At 47.3% G+C, this 24,819-nt stretch overlaps 1 protein-coding gene across 2 annotated transcripts in view; it reads left to right on the top strand.

Annotated features, from left to right (window-relative positions):
• Positions 1-21,981, top strand: part of TCEA3 (transcription elongation factor A3) — a 43,229-nt gene extending 21,248 nt beyond the window's left edge. The window contains exons 6-11 of one of the 2 annotated variants that reach the window (XM_049878241.1): positions 6,621-6,784; positions 6,959-7,020; positions 10,054-10,203; positions 16,169-16,315; positions 18,239-18,310; positions 20,696-21,981. In XM_049878241.1, coding sequence (XP_049734198.1) covers positions 6,621-6,784; positions 6,959-7,020; positions 10,054-10,203; positions 16,169-16,315; positions 18,239-18,310; positions 20,696-20,704 — 604 coding nt within the window. In that variant the 3' untranslated portion in view covers positions 20,705-21,981. The remainder of the gene's footprint in view (positions 1-6,620; positions 6,785-6,958; positions 7,021-10,053; positions 10,204-16,168; positions 16,316-18,238; positions 18,311-20,695) is intronic. The other variant, XM_049878242.1, reaches the window with a different exon arrangement.
• Positions 21,982-24,819: the final 2,838 nt, after the last annotated feature.

Below are 24,819 nucleotides of genomic sequence, written 5' to 3'. Positions count from 1 at the left end.
CACCACCTCAGGGTAGGTATTCCAAGAATGACAACTATTGTCGTTGTTGTTCATTATGCGTCCTTCAAAGTAGCATGCTACGAGCTCTCCTCTGGTGGTTCCCTTCTCATGAGTCCTAAGCGTTGGGGATGTGGAGATGGGGCACACAGGTTAGTGAAGGGTAGTACCGAGAAGAATCTGGAGGTTCATCCCAGCTGCAGGCGTTGTGGTTGCCCCAGGTCATGGGAGATGACAGACACTGGCTCAAAGAGGTCTGCCTCTTAGGCCCTGGGAGTGGGGCCACTGGCCTTCCAAAGAGGATTCATCAAAGCCATACCAGCTTCTGTTGAGATGATTCCAACTCATGGCATTCCCATGTGTTACAGAGAAGAACTGCACTCCTTAAGGTTTTCATGGCTGTGACCTTTTTTGGAAGCAGACCTCCAGGCCTTTCTGAGTGAGTTCAAACAGCCAACCGTTCTGTGCCCTGTATCTCCGTGTGATCAGCTGCCTCAATTCATCATGCATGCATCATTCACTCAGTGAAGATTTATCAAGCGCCTGCCTAGAGCACTGTTTCAGGTGCTAGAGTACTGTGGTGAACCAGCAGGCCAGGTCCCTATACTCTGGAGCCCTGTAACCTGGAGATGAAGGTGATTTTATAGACACAAACAAGTTAATTATAGTTTTAGATAAGCACTCTGAAGGAAAGAAATTGGGCGATGTGCTAGAGAGTAACAGGGCAAGGACAATCTGCCTCAGCTGGGTTGGTCGGGGAAGACCTTGCAGAGGACATGACGTTTGAGCTGAGACCTGACTGATGGGTGGCACCAGCCAGAGGAAAACCTGGAGGAAGAGCATTCCAGGGGGGACCAGCCAGTGCAAAAGCACTGGGGTAGGAATCACGGGTGTGCCCGAGGAACAGAAGGAAGCAGTGAACTGTAGAAGGGCAGCTTCCATGTGGCACGAGATGAGGTCAGAGCAGAGGCAGTGGGCAGAGGCCAGATGTGGAGGGGCTGGAGGCCACAGTGAGGAGTTTGATTTTATGCTGAGAATAATGGAAACCGTTAGAGAGTCAGAAGCGGGGGACTGGCAAAAACAGCTGTGAATTTTCAAAAGTTCCCTCCAGCTGCTGCGTGACAAGTGGATTGTAAGGTGGCGAGAGAACCAGGGAGCCAGCTCAGGCCGTTGTGGCTGGCAGGTGAAAGCCTGGTGCTGGAACCACGCTTGGACATAGGGAGACTTTATTTTGATTGCAGGAAGCCCCTTGGTCTGTAGATTTCTGCCCTCCCCACCCTTTCTTCATCCATGCTCTTCCTTCCTGCTGAAATTTGACTCCAGGTGAGATAGGGGTTGTACCTTGGCTTCCCTACCCATAGGCCCTGCTGCCAGGCCACCCAGTTGCCAGGCAGGGTTGGGTAGAATCCAAGGTAAGTTATCTAGAACAGTATGTTTCAAACTGCCTTAAAAAATAAATAAAATCTAGGAAATCCCCTTGAACAACATTTTTAAGAATTCAAAATATAAACCTGGTAAGAGCAAAGCATGGCTCCCTGGGCCTTTCTCCCCCCCTTCCCTACTGCCCCCGTGGGAGCCCAAGACACCTTGAAGGAGCCTCAAGGCTCCAGAGAACACAAACATCCCAGTGGCGACAGAGGGGATCCAAGGTTAGGTTGAACAGAAAAGGTTAGGCAGGGGACGAGGAGGTCACCAGCAGAGTCCACATTGAGGAATCTCAGTGGAATGTTGGATGGTATTCTCCTGCCATCCAGTTTTTCTAATCCTGGGAGCCCTGGGGTACCCAGTAAGCCTCACTCCCAGACAACTCCATGGGCCTGAAAGGACTTGATCGAAGGCCCAACCTACTTTTCTTTCTGAAAGGAAGAAGCATATCCATAGCCTGAAGGTGGATGTGAAAAACAGCTATGGAATCCAGCTCCAGGGCTGCCTGGTGCTGCAGCCCAGGCTGTGCACTGTACAACTCTAAGAGGCACCCAGGCAAGGATGTGAATAGCACCCCCTGGAGTTAGGAAGTATAGCAGCCCTTTGGGCCCTTCCATGTACTCAATGTGGTGAGACCCTGGGGTAGAGGAGACCCTAATTTCTTCAGCTCTGATGAGTCAGTTTTTCCTGAGCCAAGGCATAGGGACTGGCTGGAAGCCCCACAGGGTTTCCAAGGCTGTGATCCTGTTTACAGAAGCAGACTGCCACATCTTTCTCCCACAGAGAGGCTGGTGGGTTCGAACCAGGGACTCTTCAGTTAGCAGCAGAGTGCTTAACCACAGCGCCACCAGGGTTCCTTTATAAATAGCAAACCAAAGGGTCGCTATGAGTATAAATAGTAAACACGTGGTAAATGGTGGCTTTTGTTATTAGCATCCTTAACAAACCCCAGAGCCTGGCTAAATCTTTTCTCTGCAGCTCTCTCTCATGCCTCCAGCCCCCTGACGCCTTGTACCCCAGCTGCTCTGAGCTCCTCAACACTGCTCACACAAACCATGGACTTTCACACCTCCGTGCATTTCTGCCAAGGATGTATTTCCCCACCCCCTCGTCTGACTGGCCCTTACAGAATTTCTTGGACCAAATCACACTGTAGTGTGACCCTTTTGACCTGTCTTAAGTTACACATTAAGGCACAGCCCTGTGATCCACCCCACAGGATGCTGGGAGATGCTTCTAATTGCATCACCCGGCATCCTCTTCATGAGGACCTGAAAGAACCAGCAGCGGTTGGAGTCTGAGCCTTGCTTGGTCTGTTTTACCTTGTGACTTCTACAAAAAGCCAAGTTTGCATCTTACCCTATTTCGTGTATATTGTTGTTGTTAGTTGCCATCAAGTCGATTTTGACTCATGGCGACCCCACATGTGCAGCGTAGAACTGCTCCATAGGGTTTTCAAGACTGTGACCTTTTGGACACGTGTTTACTAGGGTATGCATTTTTATAATATATTGTTTTTTAAAGTTTATCTTTTTTTTCTGCCCGTAAAAGTAAGGTATAAAAAATAAGGCATGCTTATAAAAAAATTTGGATACTCTATATATAACCTAGAAAGTCAGAATACCCCTTCATTCCAGTCCTGAAATGTCATCTCTATTTACATTCTATAGGGTATATTCTTCCAGCCATTTCTCTATGTATTTTTAGATGTACATTTTAACCAAAACTGAGATCATAGCATACATTGTGTTTGGTAACCTGCTTTTTCCACTTGAAAACCAGTATAGCCTTTTTTCCAAATATTTTAATGTTCTTCAACATCTTTTTGAATGACTGTATAGTATTCTAACGTAGGGATGCACCATAGTGTAAGCAGTCCCTTATCATTGGATACATGGTTGTTTCATGATGTGTACTGTTTAGCCGTATCCCTGGTTCCATCTTATGTTTTCAAGGCTGTTGATTTTAATCTCCACCTTGCTAGCTTGTATGTATCCTATTGCTGTTGTTAGGTGCTGCCTAGTCGATTTCGACTCATAGCAACCCCATGTGACAGAGTAGAACTCCCTCATAGGTTTTTATGGGCTATAATCTTTAAGGGAGCAGATCACCAGGTCTTCCTCCAACAGAGCTAATGGGTGGGTTTCAACTGCCAAGCTTTTGGTTAGCAACCCAGAGCTTAACCATTATGTCACCAGGGCTCTTCTGTGTCCTCCTAAGCCACTGTAAATCCCTTCTGGAGGGAGCAGGTCTGAATGGATAAGCAAACTTCAACTGTTCTTCTTGCCACCTCGCCCTCTCAGAGGTTCCTTGCTCACCCTGACACTGTGATCCGAGGAGAGTGCCTCATACAAAGACCTGTCAGGGAACTGGGTTCGGTCCTCCAGGTGTTTGTATCTGACTATCTGTTACGCCGGCAGCTCCGTGAGGACACGAAGAAGGAAGCCTGTCTGAGCCACCAGCTCAGCGTGATATTTTGATGATTGTTAACCATTAAAAAAAAAAAAAAAAGTGTTTCTTATTACAAAAGTGAGGTATTTTCTTTGTAGGAGACTTCGAAAATATACATAAGCAAAAGAAGAAAATAAAAATTGCCTATAATTCCATCTCAGAGAGATAATTGCTGTTAACACGATTATCCTTCCAATATTCTGTGCATATATGCATACATATTTGTGGGTTTTTTAAAAAACCAAAGCCAAAATAAGCTCATTCTTATTATACCATATAGGGGTTATATGATATAACGTAAAAAACCGGTGGCCGTTGAGTTGGTTCTGAGATTTAAAGACCCCATGTGTGTCAGAGTAGAACCGTAATCCATGGGTTTTCAGTGGCTAATGTTCAGAAGTACATCACCAGGCTTTCTTCCAAGGCACCTCCAACCTTGCGGTTAGCAGCCGAGCAAGTTAACCATTTGCACCACCCAGGGACTTCATAATACGTCATTGTTAGTTGTTAGGTGCCGTCAAGTCGGTTCTGATTCACAGTGACCCTGTGTACAACAGAATGAAACACTACATGGTCCTGCGCCATCCTCACAATTGTTTCTATGTTTGAGCCAGTTGTTGCAGCCACTGTGTCAATCTGTCTTGTCCAGGGTCTTCCTCTTTTTCATTGACCCTCTATCTTACCAAGCCTGATGTCCTTCTCCAGGGACTGGTCCCTTCTGATAACATGTCCAAAGTATGTGAGACAAGGTCTCACCATCCTCGCTTCCAAGGAGCACTTTGGATGTATTCCTTCCAAGACGGACTTGTTCGATCTTCTGGCAATCCACATCATAGATTATATCATATATCACAGCAGTATATGACAGAGGTTAAAAGCATAGGCATTGAAATCAGACAGACCTGGGTTCAAATCTCAGTAGTGCAACTTTAGATAAGTAACTTCACCTCTAGGTTTGTTTCCTTATCTGTAAATGGGGATGATGAGAGTATCTAACTCCTAGAATGGCTTTGAGGATTAAATTTAAAAATGCTTGTAAAGTGCCTTGCACAGTGCTTAGCACATAGTGAAAGCCAGACTTTGAAAATATTAGTCAGTAGTTACTATCCACTAGACTGTAAGCTCCTTGAGGGGAAAGTGGTGGCTGGGCGGTAGAATTCTCACCTTCCATGAGGGAGCCCCTCATGTGCAGCCACTATCTGTCTGTCAATGGAGGCTTGCATGTTGCTATGACGCTCAACAGGTTTCAGCAGAGCTTCCAGACTAAGACAGACTAGGAAGAAGGGCCTGGCAATTTACTTTTGAAAATCAGCCAGTGAATACCCTATGGATTACAACAGTTGGATCCACAGCTCATCATGGGGATGGTGCAGGAAGGATGGTGCATTTTGTTCCATTGTGCGTGGGGTCCCGTGTCGGCAGCTGACAACAACAAACTCCTTGAGAGTGGGAGCTTTTCTGACTTGTCTGCTTTATCCCTGTGTGTGTCCCTCAGTGCCTGGAGAATAGGTGTCTATGAATATTTATGAATGAGTGAATAAATGCTTACATGAGAGCATCCATATAGAGCAGCCGGCACAGTGTATAATAAATCGTAGTATGGTATAATGGATTGAACTGTGTCCTCCCAAAATATGTGTCAACTTGCTTAGTCCATGTGTGGTTGTACTGCATTTTGTGATTCTCCTATACATTATAGATCATAATCTCTGCCTGTGGTTAAAAGGATTAGGGTGGGATGTAACACTCTTGCTCAGGTCACCTCCCTGATCCAATATAAAGGGAGTTTCCCTGGGTATGGCCTCCACCACTTTTTATCTTACAAGAGATGAAAGGGAAGCTAGCAGAGAGCTGGGAACCTCATACCACCAAGAAAGCGGCTCCAGGAACAGAGTGCATCCTTTGGACCTCAGGTTCCTGTGCTGAGATGCTTCCAGACCAAGGGAAGACTGATGACAAGGACCTTCCTCCAGAGCTCACAGAGGGAGAAAGCCTTCCCCTGGAGCCAGTGCCCTGAATGCGGACTTGTAGCCTACTGGACTGTGAGAGAATAAGTTTCTTTGTTAAAACCATCCACTTGTGGTATTTCTGTTACAGCAGCACTAGATGGCCAAGACATATGGTTATTGGCGTTGTTACACTGCCCTGTAATCAGCAGCACACAGTGGTTAGTTAAGAAGGTGGGTGCTGGAGTTTGACTGCCTAGGTTTGAATCCTGATTCTACTGATTTCTAAATGGTTAACCTAAAGCAAGCTATTTTAAATGCATCTATCTCTAAAATAATGGAGTCCCTGGGTGGCACAGTTAAGCGCTTGGCTGTAAACCCAAAGGTTGACAGTTCGAACCCACCCAGAGGCACCTTAGAAGGAAGGCCTAGTGATTTGTTTCCAAAGGGTCACAGCCATGCAAACTTTATGGACTGGAGTTCTACTCTGTAACACATGGGGTCACCATGAGTTGGAATCAACTTGACGGCAACGGGTTTGGTTTTCGTTGTGTTTATTTATTTATTTTTTTAATCTCTAAAATTTACTTTAAGATGCACTTCTGAAATGGGGATAAGAATAGCACCAGCCTCATGGGGTTGTTACAGGGATTAAATGAGATGACCCATGTCAAGTGTCTAAAATAGCCCCTACCTTATGGGACTGTTGTGAGGATTGAAGGAGATCATCCATAAAGCACATCTGGAATAGTGCTCTGTTCTCTTAATGTCAACATGTCTGTTATTGATTGTCATCCTCAGATCAAACAGCAGCAAATCGAAAGCGGAGGCCCCCAAAACACCCAGCAGCCCTTTGACCCCCACGTTTGCCCCTTCCATGTGCCTCCTGGCGCCCTGCTATCTCACAGGGGACTCTGTCCGGGACAAGTGTGTGGAGATGCTGTCAGCAGCCCTGAAGGCAGATGGTGAGAGGGCCAGGGGCCCGGGAGCGGGGAGGGGAAGGTCTTCTCAAAGCCAGGGAGGCACAGACTTTCTCTCCACCTGGGGGTGGTACGGGAACTCTGTAGTTCCCACTACAGGGAGGTTTCACTATGAAGGTCCTGTCTGGCTGATGCTTGTGTTTCCTGAATCTCTTCCAGATGATTATAAGGACTATGGTGTCAACTGTGACAAGATGGCATCAGAAATCGAAGATCATATCCTTGAGCTGTGCTGGGGCTGTGGTGTCTGGACTGTCTAGCGACAGGCCTCTCAAGTACAAAGAACCCAGGACAGTGAGAGAGGAGGGAAGGGCTCCCAGGACAGCCCCCTGCATGGCCTCTGAACCAGAGCTTTTCATTCTAACTAACATACATTAAGTTTTACACCTGCCAACCTCCTGCTAACCTGTTTAGGAGCAGTACTTTGTTCAGTGTTGAGAACAACCACACAGGTAGGTTCTGTGATTAATCTCATTTTAGAGATGAGATAACTGAGGCTCAGAGAGGTTGAGTCATTTGCCAAAGCTCACACAGCTAATAGTAGTGGCAGAGTTGGGGTTTGAACCCAGAAAGTATGACTCTAGAGCCCAAGGCTCAACTGCTATACTGGGCAAGCTGTGTCATATCGTGCCTCCACCAGTCAAGTCGTCACCTCCTAGATCAGAGTAGGCAGAGAGGCAAGCATTTCTCATGGTCAGCCTTTCTCCTCTTCCATTCTCTGATGATAACAGCTCCCATTTTTCAGTCTCTACTATGTATCAGGCACTGTGCTAGGCAATTAACACTTCCCACCTCTCTTAATCCTCAGCCATCTCTGTGAGGCAGAGGCTGTTGTTTCCATTTTACAGATGAGGAAACTGAGGCTCAGGAACTAGTGGGTGTCAAAGCTTAACTGCTCTTTGGGCCTTGGACGAAGTAGGGGAAGGGCTTCCCAAACTTTAGTCTTTGGATTCTGTGTCCTGAGCTCTTTCCAACATGCCCCGCTTCTTCAGCTTCTCTGAAAGGGGTCTTGTGGAGTAGACAGGGAAGGTTACGTTACCACCAGAGTGACAGGGACCCATTGTAACAAAAGATTTTTGTCTTGGGAAAAACAAATCCCTCCCCACGATGCCCCAACTGAATTCATGTATGGAATTTCTTTTACTGGAGACAAAGCTTTGCATGCCAAAAACAAAGAAATGTGGAGGCAGGGGGGGTACAGTCCCCAGAGGACAGGGATCTAAGTGTCATACCAAGTGTCACACCGAGGTTTGAGTGGGCTGTGAGGCTCCCTGGGCTCTCCCTAGGGAGCTGGACTGGGCCTGTGGCCCAGAGAGGGGAAGGGCAGGGACCGATCTGCAGACAACAGACTTCCCTGCTCAGTCTCCTGCCTGAGTTTCCCACCATCATCATTTTAATTATTAACTGGCGTGTCTTAAGCCAACAAGTACATTTTCGTAATTTCCTATAAACTCAGGAACACAGAGTATGAGAGATCAGGACGATCTCGAGCCTCGGCTTTGTTTTCTCTGGAACAGTCATCTCTCCAAGCAGGTCCCTTCCGCCTTCATGTCCAGTTTGAGACAAAACGTGGATGATCCAGTACTTAATTGTACTCCCTACCCTCCTGTCCAACCTCTTGCTCCACTAAGTGTCCCTCGGCTGAAGGAGAGAAAATTCAAGCTGCATCAGGCCCTGTAGCTCTTTGTTCTTAGATGGTGAGAGGTCAGGTGAGGATAAGTCTGGGGGCTTGAATACTCCGTGTCCTCTTTGGAGTAGCCCTTGTCTAACATGGCAGCGTGGGGCACACGTAGGCTCCTCCGAGGGGTCTGTGAGCCCTGGGTCTGCTCCTTACCTCGTCCTCTCCTGTGGTCCCAGGAATTCAACAAGGAATCAGGAGGAGGCTGGTGAAGACCTTGCCAGCACTGCTGTGCCCACATATCAAGCCAATGCACACCTCTAGGAATCCCCAGTGGCAGATCTTTAAACAGAAATTTTGGCTTTCAGATGTGTTATGGTGTATACTTTTCATGTTTTTATTGAATGCACAGCATTAAAACAACAATAACAGAAAAAAGAAGAAATGCTTTTACCTCCCATCCCACCATTTCTAGCGAGTCAGCTGTTTCCAGTTGTCCACATTCCCCACAGTCTCTTTCTTGTCTCTGGTTTTTCCCAGCAACAGCTCTGTCTTCCTTGTTCTGCTTGGCTCAGGCAGCCAAGATAGCGAGGCTATGTTCCCTGAACTCCCAGAGGATGAAGAAGGGTGGATTGGGTGGGAGGCTAAGAACCCAGACAGAGAGGCCTGTCTGGGATGCAAGGTGGGGACAGAGAACTCGGTGTGGTCAGTGGCCAGGAGTAACTTCCTGCTGAGCGAGTGGAGAGAGGATTACTGATAGGCGGGGGTCTGGCTTCCAGCCCTGCATCTGCCGGGAATTCACCCTGTGACCTTGAGTGAGGCCCGCACCCTCAGCTTCGTCATCGGTTAATGGGGGAAGCAACTCCTACCAGCAGCTCCCAAAGTGGGTTCCATAAGATGGTAATAGGGATTCTGGGGGTGTCTTGGTGGTGATCCTATCATCAGATATAAACAGAAACACCAGATTAATCAAAGCTCAACAGATTTCTGGATTGCAATACTTCTTAGAGCCTTAAACATGAGGATGGATGTACGTGATGAATGGCCACTGGTGGTGTCAGCGAGTGGTGTTTCCCAACCTTATCTTTTTCCCAGAACAGACCCCTGACACTGGACTCACAACCTCCAGGGACCCTTCCAGGGTAGAGGTCATCTTCATCATTGTCATAATCTCAACAGCTCCTAAATGTTGAGCACTTGATGTGTCCCAGGAGCCAGGCTAGTGTGTTATGTGGTTTAGTTCATTGAATTCTCATGACAGCCCTGTGAAATAAGTGTTTCCTATTTTATGAATTATTTTATAAATAAGGAAACCAAGGCACAGAGAGGTCATGTGACTCACCTGAGGTCATATGAGAGGCTCAGACAAATCTGGGGTGCCTATCTGGGGGACCCTGACACCATAGTCCTTACCACAGAGGCTGTTTCCTGTCCCTGACACTTGGATGACCCCACAGGCCCATTGAGATTCCCCAGTCAGGGAGTCAGAGGCCATGAAGGTGCCCCTCCCCGTAGAAGTCCAAGGAGCGGAAGAGGCGGCCCTGGGACTCTTCCTCAGGCATCAGCCTGAGGCTCCCCATCCTTCTCTAGTCCCACTCCACAAGTGACTGGCTGGCCCTTGACCGTGTCACATATCTATCAGGAGCTCAAGAGCACAGACATGAAGTACCGGAACCGTGTGCGTAGCCGGATCAGCAACCTCAAGGATCCCAGGAACCCTGGCCTGAGGCGGAACGTGCTCAGCGGGGCCATCTCCGCAGGGCTCATTGCCAAGATGACAGCAGAGGTGAGGGCGGGGCCCAGACCTCTGCATGGAGGGGCCAAAGGCTAGGCCCCTCTAGCTTTGCCTCTGAGAGGCAGTGGCTTGTGACTCAGCAGACATGAGTCAGGGGCTTTTTTGACCCAGAACCTTCTCAGTTTCCCCAGCAGGTGCCTCCTGAGCCCAGCCTCCTGCACTAAGGCTGCCCCTCTGAGGGCCTCATGGCTTCTGGACCATTAGGATAATGAACACAGCTAATCTGCATTAAGCTCTATGCTAAACTAAGTGCTCTAATTCATTGGTCAATTTTATCTTCACAGAAACTGAGATAGAAACATTTATTATACCCACTTTACAGATGAGAACACTGAAGTTCAGAGGAGTTAACTGATTCGCCCATGCATACTGCTAGAAAATGTTGAAGCCAGGAGGCAAGCTGAAGCTTCACTGCTTTGTTATATTGCCTCCCTCTTCGATCTCGCTCAGTCCTATATTCCAGTACCCAGCTCTTGGCACAAGTCAGAGTAAGAGTCCCTGTCTCCATGGAGCACTGTCCAGACTGGGAAGACAGACATGTTTACAAATAAGTATTGTACAAAGATAATAAGAACCATGATAGAGCCACAATGGGAACTCGAAAAAGGCGGGGATTGACAGAGCTCGGAAGAGTCAGTGAGGGTCTTACACAGGAAGGAAAGGGAACAACCCCGTTTGAGGCAGTATGTGCAGTCGTTAGAAGCTTGGGTTTAAATCCTGCCTCTGCCACTTACTAGCTGTGTGACCTTAGACAAATTACTTAACTCTTCAGTGCCTCAGTTTCCTAACTGTAAACTGGGGATAATAATAATGACTATCTCATTAAAGAATTAAATGAGTAAATATATGTGAAATGCTTAGAAGGTTAATATGTATAAAACTCTATCCCCAATTAGTATGACAAGCTCATTCACCAGCCATTTCATGTTACCTCACTGTTGTATTATGAAAAAGGAACTATAGTTGCCATTTTGAGGATGATAAAACTGAGGCCATATACAACTAGTACGTGAGAGAACAAAGATTTGAACCGAAATCTGTTTATTTCAGAGCTGACATCTTGGAAAGACCTTTTGCATATCCTCAGGTATGGTTGGCTCTTTCCTGCCAGAGCTAACTGAGGGGATTCCCTCCCAGAGAAGCACCGAGATGTAGGGGAGGTTAGAGAATTGAAGTGGCTCAGAGAAAGGGAGTGGAAATGTGCTAGGGTCCGGGAGTCTGTGGATGGGCCTCAGGGTATCTGGGAGTCCTGTGAAACTATTGGCAACCTTCCTCTGTGTGTGTGTGTGGAGTGTGTATGATGTGTGTGGTGTGTGTAATGTCTGTGTGTGGAGTGTGGTAATTGTGTGTGTGTAGTATGTGTGATGTGTATGGTGTGTGTATTTGGTGCATGTGTGTGGTGTATGATGTGTGTAGCGTTGCGTGTAGTCCTATTTGTTTGGCGTATGTGTGTTTGTGTAGTGTATAGTATGTGTATGTGGCGTGGAGTGTGTGGTGTGTGTGCACATGTATGTTTTTTGAGGAGAGGGTTTGCTCCTTTCCTCAAATACCTAAAACAACAAAGAGCCCTGGCTTTAGGATAAAATGGGAAACTTGGCGCAGGTGGACCGGGATTATCATTCTGCTTTATTTAAAATATCAGCTCTTTTTTTTTTTTTTTATTGTACTTTAAGTGAAAGTTTACAAATCAAGTCAGTCTCTCACACAAAAATTTACATACACCTTGCCATATACTCCTAGTTGCTCTCCGCCCAATGAACAGCCCACTCCTTCTCTCCACTCCCTATTTTCGTGTCCATTCGGCCAGCTTCTGACCCCCTCTGCTCTCTCATCTCCACTTCAAACAGGAGCTGCCCACATAGTCTCATGTGTCTACTTGATCCAAGAAGCTCACTCACCTGTATCATTTTCTATCCCATAGTCCGGTCCAATCCCTGCATGAAGAGTTGGCTTTGGGAATGGCTCCTGTATTGGGCTAACAGAACCTCTGGGGACCATGGCCTCTTGGGTCCTTCCAGTCTCAGTCAGACCATTAAGTCTGGTCTTTTTATGAGAATTTGGGGTCTGCATCCCACTTCTCTCCTGCTCCCTCAGGGGTTCTCTGTTGTGTTCCCTGTCAGGGCAGTCATTGGTTGTAGCCAGGCACCATCTAGTTCTTCTGGTCTCAGGCTGATGTAGTCTCAAATATCAGCTCTTTTGCAGTAACTAGTGACATATGCTACAAATTGCAACCTGGCTTTACAGTGTATTCTCCTTCCCTGAAAATTGAATGTGTGACTTTATGGAAACCTGGCCTTCTGTTTTCTTCTCTCTGTCTCTCAATCTATGGCTCTGGGGTCCCTATGCTTCTTTGTGTGTGTATGTGTTGTGGGGGGTGATATCAAGAGATTGTTTTACAGCTAATTCTAGAGGCAGGTTGGTAAACCAGACACAGGAGAACCAAGAGGAATGTGTAAGACACAGGTTTGAGCCAAACCCGGGAAGTTCCTGGAAGCTGGAGATTGGAGCAGAGCTGGATGTCAGAATTGGGACAAAGGCATTCCCCAGAAGTCGCTGCAAAGCAGCTGGTCAAGCGAGACATGAGGACAAAGTCTGACTCCACCCAAGGACCGCTTACTAGAATAAAAAAAAAGAATAGGGCGAGAGAATCAGATGATCAACCCATGGCCAAGAGGTGGCTGTCCAGGGGAGGGTGTCCACCAGGGATCCAGAGAGACTGTGGGGCAAGCCACCAAGGACTTTGCCAGCAACCAGGCAACGGAGGCCAAGGAAACCTTTATCCTGGAACCACCTTTTGCCCGAGGCAGGAAGTTCTTATTTGAAATATAGGACAATTGTTGCTCCAGTAAGAAAAATAACAGCTGGGGACCAGACTACCCACTGGGGTGTGGCTCAGTAGACGGGGATGCTCGCTCGTGTCTGGGAGAACCTGGGAGAGCAGATACACCGTGGAGGGATATCTCTCCTTACATTCCTGTGTCTCCACGATTCTCCTTTTGTGAAGACGCACCTTCTTTTTCTCTTTTCCGCCCTACCCAGACGTAACAGAAACTGAAATACATTCCGAGATAGCCATTAGAGCTGTTGAGTGGGGATACTACACTGTCGGTTCCATGAGGAGAGGGGTTTTGTCTGTTCACTGTTCACCCAGCGCTAAGAACAGTGCCTGGCACATCCTAAGTGCTCAACAAATATATATTAAATTCACATTTGAGACCCTCTAGCAGTGTATACAACTTGAGGGTCCAATATTATCTCCTGCCTTTTTTTCCTTCGTTTTCCAACTTTTTTTATTCTTTCACTTTACTTATTCTATAAATGGATGGGTGGGCAGGTGAAGGATAGATATTTCTGTTCTCTGTTTCTTAGCTGACATAAGAAACCTTCCTTCCACAATCTGACCTCTAGCCCTGTTTCCCACACTTTTCACCCTGACCCATTTCAAATACTCTTCCCCAGACGTGCCATTCTTGTTTTCTGCCCTTTTATATCTCCTATTCTCTTTCTCTGGAATGTGCCGTCCCCCTTGGGAACTCCTGCTTGTCTTTCTAGGCTGGTTAAGATGTCACCTCCTTTCTGACCCATCCCACCTCCAAGCAGTTAGCTGAGTGCTTTCCCTTGTACTTTGTAAAACTTTAGTACTTCATGCACCAGCTTGCAGTCTTGTTCATGTTATCAGGAAGAACCAATACCTGCAGAAGGGCATCATGCTTGGTAAAGTAGAGAGGTTCAGTGAAAGAGAGGAAGACCCTCAATGAGATGAATTTACAGGGTGGCTGCAACAATGGGTTCAAGCTTAGCAACGACTGTGAGGATGGAGCAGGACTGGGCAGGGTTTCATTCTGCTACACATAGGGTTGCTGTGAGTCTGAAGTGACTCCACAGCACCGAACAACACCGCCCTTCCAGATTAGTGTTCCTTAGGGGCAGGATATCTGGATATCTGAATCCTAGGGCTTGGAGGCAGAGGTGTGCTGGAACCTCCTACCAGCTCAGGAGATCTAATTATGTGCATCTCTTCCCACTTCTTCGTTTAGTTACATCACATTTGTAGTTTGAAATTGGCCACGGTAGAAGTATTTACACCCTGGAAATTGGTGTATGTTACAAATTAGGGCTCACTACTACTCCTGTCCCCAAAGTCTGTTTACCAGAGTGCCACTCAGTTAGACACATTCAATAAATTGGCATCAAATGAATTTTAAATAAAGGAATGTGTTATGCTCTGGACTCCCCCCCCCCCCCAAATGAAACGAAGCTGCTTTTTTTACTTATATGGCCTGGGGTTGACTTGGTTTTTCTATATACCCCTGCCATTGGTGGAGTCCTGGTGGCATAGCAGTTAAGAACGTGGCTGCTAACCAAAAGGCTGGCAGTTCCAATCTAGAGCCACTCCTTGGAAACCCCAGGTGGCAGTTGTACTCTGTTCTATAGGGTCACTATGAGTCGGAATTGACTCCACGGCAACAGGTTTGGTTTTTTGGTTTGTACACCAGAACAACTTGGGGGCACTAGTAAAAATGCTTATTCCTGGGCCCTGGCCTTACAGATGCAGATTCATTGGAATCTGCATTTTATCAGGAAGCCCAACTGGTATTGATACAGTAGTCAGCATGTTAAAATCATTTGACCTTTATGCCAACTCTGTTCTCCATCGTTTAAGGAGTAAGTATGTTGTTGTGTGCTGTCAAGTCTATTATGACTCATGGTGACCCTGTCTGACTCATAGTGACCTTGTAGGACAAAGTAAAACTGTCCCATAGAGCTTCCAAGGCTGTAAACTTCACAGAAGCAGATAGGTTTTTCTCCCATGGAACTACTGTTGGTTTCAAACTGCCAAGCTTTGGTTAGCAGCCAAGTGCTTATCCATTGAGGCACCAGGACTCTTCGGGAGTAAATATACCCAAAAAACCAAACCCATTGCTGTCGAGTTGATTCCAACTCATAGCAATCTTATAGGACAGAGTAGAACTGCCCCTTTGGGATTCCAGGGAGCAGCTGGTGGATTCGAACTGCCGACCTTTTGGTTAGCAGCTGAGGTCTTAGCCACTATGACACCAGAGCCCCGGGAGTAAGTATAGTTAACAGCAATTAAAATGTCTAAGTAGTTCTGAATCCTCATTTTAACATTAGCTTCAGACGTCCTCCTTCCCCCAAAAATCAACCATTACAGAGAGCTGCTCTCCAATTTGAGAGCTCCCTTCTCTGCTCAGCTCCGGCAAAGGTTTAAGGGGAGTCAAACGGCTGGGGAGATGGACAGAGAAGGGAAGGACCTGGATAATGCAGACACTGAGTGTCTACAGTAGGTTGGACAGGAAATGGAAGACCATGTTCTAGAGGAACTTATAGAAAAAGATATTCTGTGGTGCATTCATAGGTGAGCAGTGTGTGAGCCTGGGAGCTTCAGGGTCCAGCTGGGGTCAGGGTAGTAGCAACTAATCAGGGATAACTGAGACCAAGGTTCCCACTAGGCAGAATAGTCTGGGCAGTGATCAGAGCCCAAGCAGGCACTGGGTCAGGTCCAGATTCTAAGTGTAAGGGGGACATCCTAGATCAGGTGGGCAGTGGTCAAGTAGCTCAAGCAGAAAAGTTCAGTCAGATAACCAAGGTCCCAGCAGGCAGGGAGAGCGCCGGGATCGAGGAAATGTGCACAAGAGTGTTGATCCTAGAGCAGAGGCTGCTTTCTGGCTGCACTCCTGAACGTGCCCCACTGTGCTTGGCGCAGCCAGAGCACCCAGGTTTGACCTTCCATCCAGGGGCGGAATGGGGACTCTGCAGGTACAGCCTTTTCCCACCTGGGACAGAGCCAGGGGTCCAGGCCACCCTCTAGTTTCTTGTACTCAATCCAGTGTGTTCCCTCTATCCCTCCTTCTCTGTTTAGGCTCTCTTGAAACCAAGTATGGGGCAGGGCCCTTGGGGTTCCCTGGCCCTGAAGGGCAGACTCTTTTCTGTCTAGGAAATGGCCAGTGATGAATTGAAGGAGCTGAGGAATGCCATGACCCAGGAGGCCATCCGTGAGCACCAGATGGCCAAGACCGGCGGCACCACCACTGACCTGTTCCAGTGCAGCAAGTGCAAGAAAAAGAACTGCACCTATAACCAGGTGTGTGGGGGATGGGTGCGGGAGGGGGCTGTGGTGGGGGAGCAGGCCTGTCATAAAGGGTACAGGGACATACAAGTGGGAACCAGAGAGAAGCTTAAGGAAGAGCCAGAGGGGGAGAAAGGGCTAAAACTCTCCAGGCCATAGCGAGAAGGAAAGCCTTGATACGCCAATAGGATATATACCCCTGGCTTCTAGAAAATGTTCTCATGAGTGTAGAATTGCCCAGATATGTGTCTGTGAGATTTGGCCTGCATGTTTTGGCCTGCCCTATGGTAAGAATAAGAGGAACCAGACTCACAGTGCACAGAACTTCTCTAGAGTCACACACAGTTGAAAGGGAACTTAGCAATATGAAACCCAGCTCCCTCATTTTTCACACAGAGAAACTGAGGCCCAAACAGAGGTCAGGCATTGCCGCTTTGCCCAAGGTGGCACAGCCAGCCAGTGGCAGAAAACCAAAAAAACCCATTGCCGCCAAGTCAATTCTGACTCACAGCGACCCTGTAGCACAGAGTAGAACTGCCCTATAGGGTTTCCAAAGGAGCACCTGGTGGATTTGAACTGCCGACCTTTCGGTTGGCAGCCATTGCATTTAACCACTACGCCACCAGGGTTTCTGCCAGTGGCAGAGATACTAATAAACCCAAGCCTTTGGACTCTAAGATCCAGACCTTCCACCAGCAATACAGCCACTATAGTCAGTAAAGCCTAAAGGATTTAGCCCTGAGTCCTAAGGGTGAAGACCATTGCCCTGGCATGGAGAGCTACAGAAGGTTGTGGAGATCCTCCTCTCTAAAAGACAAAACCAGAGAACTGCCTCCTATTTCTGGGTTACACATGTTATACCCTTGGACCACGATATTCTTGGATTCTTAATTGTTGCCTAGTCATTTAGAACTCTGTTCATTCTTCTATCTGTTCAGCAAGCAAGGTTTATCAAGAACATCTTACCTGTGGTGCTCTGTGGCTACAGCAGAAATACAGGTTGGCCTTGCTATTCGGGGAGAGCCCCTTGGAGAATCCCAGACTCAGGAATTCAGAGATGTTTGTGTGGGCTCCTGCTTTCTCCCAAGCATATCTCCGTGTAGAGTCACATGCTTCCTGGGCATTGCCTCCCTCGGGAAGTAAACAGCCTGTTAGCCAAGTTTTCTCTCCCACAGAGAAACCCTACTGTTACCCTTTCTCAGGTGTCACTGCTCTGCAATGACAAGGATGTTCTGAGCGGTGTCCTCTTGGCAGATTCTTTAGCTGGGGGGCTCCCTCCCACACCACAAACTCCCAGCTGACAGTGTCATAGCTGAGCGTCAGCAAAGTGACAACATGTTACAGCCATCCAGGATGCGCCGTAGAGAATCCGAACACCAACTGTTACATCTGGGGGCATCAGGGGTTTGCGGTGGGAAACCTCGTTCCTGCATGTAAAGGCCTATGATGTGGCTGAGGGGATGAGAAACTGAAAAAGTAACATCCAGCAGCCCCAGTGATCTTCAAGTCCCTTTGTTCTCTGGGCCTCAGTTCTTCCATCTGTCAAATAAAGAGGAGCTAGATGATTTCTAAGGTGCTCCTACCCTAGTTCAAGTTCTAATTAGTGAGGCGTGTCCAACAGGGTGTGTTCAGGGGTGAGGCAGGGAATACTTCCCATAGGAGATGAACCTGGAGGCCAGGGAGGAGAGATCATTTCAGAGGGATCAACAAGAATGGCAGTGCAGAGGCCAGGCTGAGCCAGTGAGATACTGGGGGAGTGAGCTGATTGAGAGAGAAGAGGAAAGCATGCATTCAGGAGTTGTCAGCGATAAGAGAGTCACCCAGGTGGGTTGGGAATAACAGTGCCAAGCTCTGAGATTTGAGCCTGCTCCTATAGACAGTGGGAGTCATGGCAGGTCGCAGAGCAGGAGAGTGACTTCATGAGCTGTCCTCTTTTAGGTGCAGACACGCAGCGCTGATGAGCCAATGACCACCTTTGTCTTATGCAATGAATGTGGCAATCGCTGGAAGGTCTGTATATCTTTTTCCTTCCCGTCATCCACAGACACTGCCCCATGTGTTGTTGTTGTGTATGCCAAGTAGATTCCAAGCCATAGCGATCCTACAGGTCAGAGTAGAACTGCCACATAGGGTTTTCTGGGCTCTAATTTTTATGGAAGCAGATCGCCAGGTCTTTTCCCCCTTCCCCGTGATTTCCAGCCAAGAGCTTAACCACTGTGCCACCAGGGCTCCTTCTACTGCCTTGCACAGGGGATATATAGACGCACAGCCCACAAGGGGCCTTGTGTGTGAGGGGGCGGGGGGCTTGCCAGCTTGCACAGAGTAGGTCTGCAAAGCCAGGAGATCAGCGAATTGTCAGTGGGAAGGAGGGGAGAAAGTGCGTAAGTAAGCTTTAGCTTCCTAGAGGCATCCAGCTGGGGTGGGGGCGGCAGCCCACATTTTATTACAGGATGGGCAAGGCTGCCATTTGAGCCCAGATGGAATCAGCCTTCCCAGATCCACAGAAAGGGAAGAAAACAATAGCACTCTGCATTTGGACCACACCTCTTTGCAAAGTGCTTTCACAGATGTATTTCCCTTGAACCTGGCCCTGTACTAGGATGAGAGACACTGGAGGGCTGAGCCAGGTCAGAGGTCGTCCTCCCTTTCTAAGGCAGCTCAGGAAAAGCCTTACAATATCCAAGGCTGTAACCCAAGCTGCTCAGCTCCAGCAAAGGCAGAGGTTTCGTCTGCAGGCATGGGAGCCAAGCAAAGACTCTTCCCGAGTGCTCCTCCCTGCCAAATCTTCTGAAAGAACTAAGTGCGGTCATGTGACTCATGTCAGTTTCCAGTAGCATCTGACTTGCACGTGTGTCGTGTGATGTCTGGGCCGCCAGGCAGGCTGCAGGTGCTTCAAATGTTCTAAGGTATTTAGTTAGCAAAGAACCTGGGATTGGGGATGGGATTGGGAGTCCAGAGCCTTGGTTTCAAGTCCTCAGTCTCCCCTACTCATTGTGTGGCCTTGAGCACATCACTCACCGCTCTGAGCAAACGGACGATGATAATGCCTTTCTCCCAGGACTGATGTCCGTATGTATACACACTTTGCAAGCAACTATGAGGAATGTGTCTTTATAATATTACTCTCACTTTCAGACAAGGAGATTGAACTACAGAATAGTTAAATAGCAAGCGTAAAGTCACACAGTTTGGAGCACTGAAAGAGAATGCCCCAATTCCTGATTCACTGAAAAATAACGTCCCCATCCTCGATGGACTGATTTTTCTACAAATGTCTAAAAGCCTGGATAGCCCTGGGGTCTCATTAGAATTGTCATATTTTTTAAGGTAAAGCCAGATGATTATGTATTTTCCTGTATTCACTTAATGAGCACTCGGGGATGGGGTCAGTTTAGTGGCCCCGTGGTTTAAAGCATGGGCTTTGGCATGCTAGCTTTACCACTTAGAAAGTGATTTAGCTAAGTGACCTCAACTCTCTAGCCCTCAATTTCCTCGTCTATAAAATGCAGGTATTAATATCTAACCCACAGAGCTGTTTTGAGGATTAGGGAAGGTAATACATACAAACATATTAACAGGGTCTGTAATAGCTCATATGGTACCTTTATCAGATTAGAAAAAGGCGTCCCTTCCTCCAGGCAAACACAGCCTTGCACCAGGGTACAGAGCTTGGCAAGCAGAGTGTGGACTGAGTTTCAGCCCCAACTTGCCTCTTTGGCCAGGCTCCCTCGTTCAGTGAACAACCTGTACAACCATACAAAGCAGCTCTGAGTACATATGTGCCTTATTATTTTGAGTCTGTCACATACTGGTATTATGGGAGCTTAGGCAAGTCACTTACCCTCTCTGAACTGTTTCCTTACCTGTAAAAATAGGAGTGATACTAGTGCCTACCTCATAGGGTGATTGTGAAGATGTTAATACGGCCTGGCTCCTCTGATTATTGTTATCTAGAAAAGGGCATTCTGTGTGCTTCAAACCCAGCTTTTCGTCCCTGATTCCTATTAGCTGGAGAGGCAGGAACCACTAGTGGTGGCAGCTACACAGCTTCTGACAACATTTTCAGGTTGTGTCCATTGCCACGTGGGAGGCCTAAAGCCTAACCAAGTGATTAGTAATAATCACAGTGATGTTCTTGACCATGAATTGGGAGCCCATCAGGGCCTGGCATTGACCTTCCATCCATCTATTCCCTTATATCATTCTCAGCATTATCCAGCGTTATAATCCCTGTTTTATGGGTTTGTCCAAGGTTACACAGCTAATAATGGGAGAGCTGGGATTTGGACTCTGGCCTGTCTGGTTCCAGACCCCATCTTCTTCATGTTCTCTCACAGCCTCCTTGGGGGACACAGGGAAACTTCTCAAATTCTGTTGGTTTTTTTTGTTTTGCAGTTCTGCTGATGGAACCACCAGCATAATTCTGGTGAACAAGGTGAGGAAGAACAAAGAGGAAGCACTAAACCATGTGAACTGGATGAAAAATAAAAAAATGAAGAAAAATGATGAACTCTGAGTGGGGTAATAGGGATCAGAGGGAGAATTCTTTTGCAAATTAATAATCAGTCATTAATAACTGACTAATGGGAAAGCCTAATGGGTAAAGAGGCTGAGAGTCTATGTTGACAGGCCTTTTGTAGAAACTCACAGATGTCAAAGCTGCACAGCTGAGGTATCAGATCTGTGACAGTGGGATGGCAGACCTTGGCTCTGAGTCCCTTCCCTCACATCTGAACCTCTCAGCCTTTTCTGGATTGGAAATACCAAACTGACACAAATGTTACCCCACCTCACCCCACCCCAGAGTCACATGTGCAAAGCAGATGGTACATGGTTTGGCTTAGGCAGATATGACTTCCAATCATGTAGAAATATTTCTTTCCTGCTCCTTCATCTCTTCCCAAACTCTCTGCTGTCCCTGTTCATAGATGTTTTGGGGGCATTCGAGGACTCCAGACTGGTTTCCCTAGGCGGGGAACAGGTTCTCTTGGGTGCAGGCTTTCAGAGTGAAGAATATAGCGGTGCTCTGCGTACCATGGCCCCTTGGAGGTCCTGATGCCTAGAACCTGCCCAGGCCCTAGCAATCTGTTCCTCACAGCTCCCTCTGCGGCCTGAGCTTTAAAGGAAGTCTGCAGAGCAAGAGGAGCCCTGTCATGCTTCTGGCATTAGCTTGCCTTGTAAGCTGATAGGAACTTCAGGCAAAACTGGAACCTTCTGGAAAAACTTTGGGAGCAAATCTGATGGGCCTGTCCAAGATTAGTCTCTATCTCTAGTCTTTGAGTTTCCTAAAATGGCTGAAGTACAGAATCCTATGTACTCTTGGGCCCTTTTGTGCAGAGGCCACTGGGATTGTCTGCCTTGGTTCATCCTTAGGGCAGCTGTTGGGGTAGCCATCGCCTAGTTCCATTTATACCTTGGGCCTCATCCACTCTGGAATTGGTTATTCCCTTCCTCCCTCTGCCTATCAGGTACCTCCTCCTGTAGATGAAGCCTATAAATAAACCATGTACAGAAATCTGTCATCATCTTAAGCTTTTTAACAGTTGGATTTGGGGTAGGTCCTTTGGAAGGACTGAAAACCCTCTCACAGAAGATAAAACACACACAGCTCCTAAGTGGCAGAACCGGTCCAGAAAGCCAGGTCCTCTGCTTCTTGTCATTGTGCTGAATGTTCCAGGAGATCTAGAGCTACACAGGACTCAGCCCCTGACTTCAGGAATTCATGATCTAGCAGGGAAATAAGCCAGAGGCACAGACCTCCACACCAGAGTGTGATAAATGCCACATTCGAGGTCCAACTATTATCCCCAGCAGTGCAGAGGGACGTTGGGCACCCATGTGCTTCTTAATCTTTATTGTGGGTGGGACTCCCCTGGGGCTTTTGTTGAAATGCAGATTGATTCAGTGAGCCAGGAATGGGGCCTGAGATTTTTCATTTCTAACAAGCTCCTGGGTGATATGGATGCTGCTGGTCCACAGAATACAGTAACAGGGGTTTAGTCATCCAGATTTTTCCTCTGCATTATCTAATTCTCCATCCAAATGACTGGAAATCAAAAGCTGAACAAAACAGCATCCACTATCAATGTAATGGAAACCCTGGTGGCGTAGTGGTTAAGTGCTATGGCTGCTAACCAAAAGGTCAGCAGTTTGAATCCACCTGGTGCTCCTTGGAATCTCTATGGGGCAGTTTACTCTGTCCTACAGGGTCGTGATGAGTTGGTATCAACTTGACGGCAACGGGTTTGGTTTGGTTTATCAATGTAATAATGTCAATAAAGGTTACTTTTGGGTGAGTTTTTTAAAGGTGGCACCCGGGGGGCAATTTTCAATAGTTATGGTCTAATTGTGTGTTCCAGGTGTCCCAGGGATTTAGAGCATAGAAGAAGGAAAAAAAAAAAAAGGAATTTCTACCCTCAGTAACCTTACTGTTTACAAAGGAGATGAATCAGATTAAACAAGTTGGCTCAAGTCCATACAGCTATACAGCACACATGTACATGTGCAGAAGGACACAGAAAAGCTTCAGTAGGCCACAGATTGTATTCATCAGCAGGCATCTGTACCCTCTAACTGGTCTCCCTGTGTCCACTCTGGACCCACTCCAGTTCAGGCTTTCCACAGTGACTGACCTGGATAAGCTTTTCGAAATTGCAAATCTGATTGTGTTACAGCCACCTCCGCACCCCCCACTTAAAACCTTCCATTTTTTTACCCATTGCTCTTGGCCTGGCCCACAAGGCCCTCCGTGGCTGGCCTCTGCCCCGCCTCCACACTCTGTGCTCCAGCCACATTAGCCCTCTCTCTGTTCTTCATAGCATGCTGGGCTCCTCCTTGTCACCCAGCCTTTGCACATGCTGTTGGTTGGAACACATGGTTTAACCCCAATTCCTCCTTCATATCAAAGACGAAGAAGGTATGAGCTGCACTGGAGTTAGCATCAACTTCTGCCCTTGAAGGAAGAGTTCCCAGGGGAGGGGAGATTGTTACCTTAGGGGAGAGAAAAGACAAGGTTAGGTGAGAGGAAGCAGAAAGGTGACATGCTTGAGATGGAGGTCTTACCAGGAATGTTATGACCAAAAGACCTTAAAAACAAAAGTACATTCAAGATCTTACGATCAATTTAGATGTTTTCCAAAGGCTCCCCTCCCCCCGTCCACATTGCCACTGAGTCAATTTTGATTTATAGCAGCTCTATAGGACAGAGTAGAACTGCCCCATGGGGCTTCCAAGGCTGTAATATTTACGAAAGTAGACTGCCACCTCGTTCTTCTACAGAGCAGCTGGCAGGTTTGAACAACTGACCTTTTGGTTAGCAGCCACGCACTTAACCACTGCACCACCAGGACTCCTTCCCAAAGGTTAAACTAAAAACCAAACCCAATGCCGTCGAGTCAATTCTGACTCATAGCAACCCTACAGGACAGAGTAGAACTGCCCCACAGGTTTTCCAAGGAGCACCTGGCAGATTCGAACTGCTGACCTTTTGGTTAGCAGCTGTAACACTTAACCACTGCGCCATCAAGGTTTCCTCCCAAAGGTTACAGGAGCCTAATATACTACCTAGAATGAGAAGTCTTAGGAGTCTCACCGAGACTACTAAATCTTTAGCCCTGGTTTTTCTTGAGCTCAAGACTTACATCACCAAGTACCCCACTGGCCCTCTAAATACAATTAGTCTGAAACTTAACATCTTCTCTTTCTTACGTCTCCTGTCTTTTCTATTTCTGTCAACTAGTTCAATCCTTAGAGCCATCTTTGACCCTTCTCCCTTTCCCTCTTCACTTCACAGTTACCAGTTCTACAGTCACTCCCTTGTCCTACCCTCCTCTCCATTGCCGTCACCATCAACACCATCTTCCATGTTTCCTTCTCCGTCCTCACTTCCTTGAACTGGTACAAAGGCCTGCCTTCTACTGGTCTCTCAACTCAAAGGCAGTCCCTACCTTACCTGCATCTGCCCGTTATAGCTCTGAGCATATCATTCCCCCAATCATCTTTAGTGGATTTCCACCAGGTACCAAATAAAATCCAAACTCTGGTTTGACTTTCAAAGGCCCCTTCCACTGTCTTGGGTGACTTCTCTCCCACCCCTGCCGCATCTTAGGCTCCAGCCTAAGGGAGGTATTTGCCCTGTTCTTGAATACAGGCCAAGCCTTCCCACCTGTAACTCTCTATTCTCCTTCCTCCTCCTGAACTGTTCTTCTCCACCACATCAAAGTCTTACCCATTCTTCAAGGCTCACCTCAGATGCATATCTATGAATTCTTCTCTGGCCGTAGGGGACGGTTCCTCAGAACTCCCACAGCACTGTGAAATTCTCATAGCATGCATTGCATTCTACTGTGATGATAAGGATGGTGGTGATTTCTTTAATAATTTAATAATTGTTAATTATTGAGCACTTACTAGCTGGGTATCTTAGGCACATTATATAATTTCTCTATGCCTGTAGTTCCCATATGTAAAATGGTGGTACTAATAGCACCTAGCTCAAACGGTTATTGTGAAAATTCATT

Source organism: Elephas maximus, chromosome 3, assembly GCF_024166365.1.
Source record: "Elephas maximus indicus isolate mEleMax1 chromosome 3, mEleMax1 primary haplotype, whole genome shotgun sequence".
In the NCBI taxonomy this organism is placed as follows: domain Eukaryota; kingdom Metazoa; phylum Chordata; class Mammalia; order Proboscidea; family Elephantidae; genus Elephas; species Elephas maximus.
The sequence above is the reverse complement of the archived record's forward strand: the minus strand, read 5'-3'. Positions and strand labels throughout refer to the sequence as shown.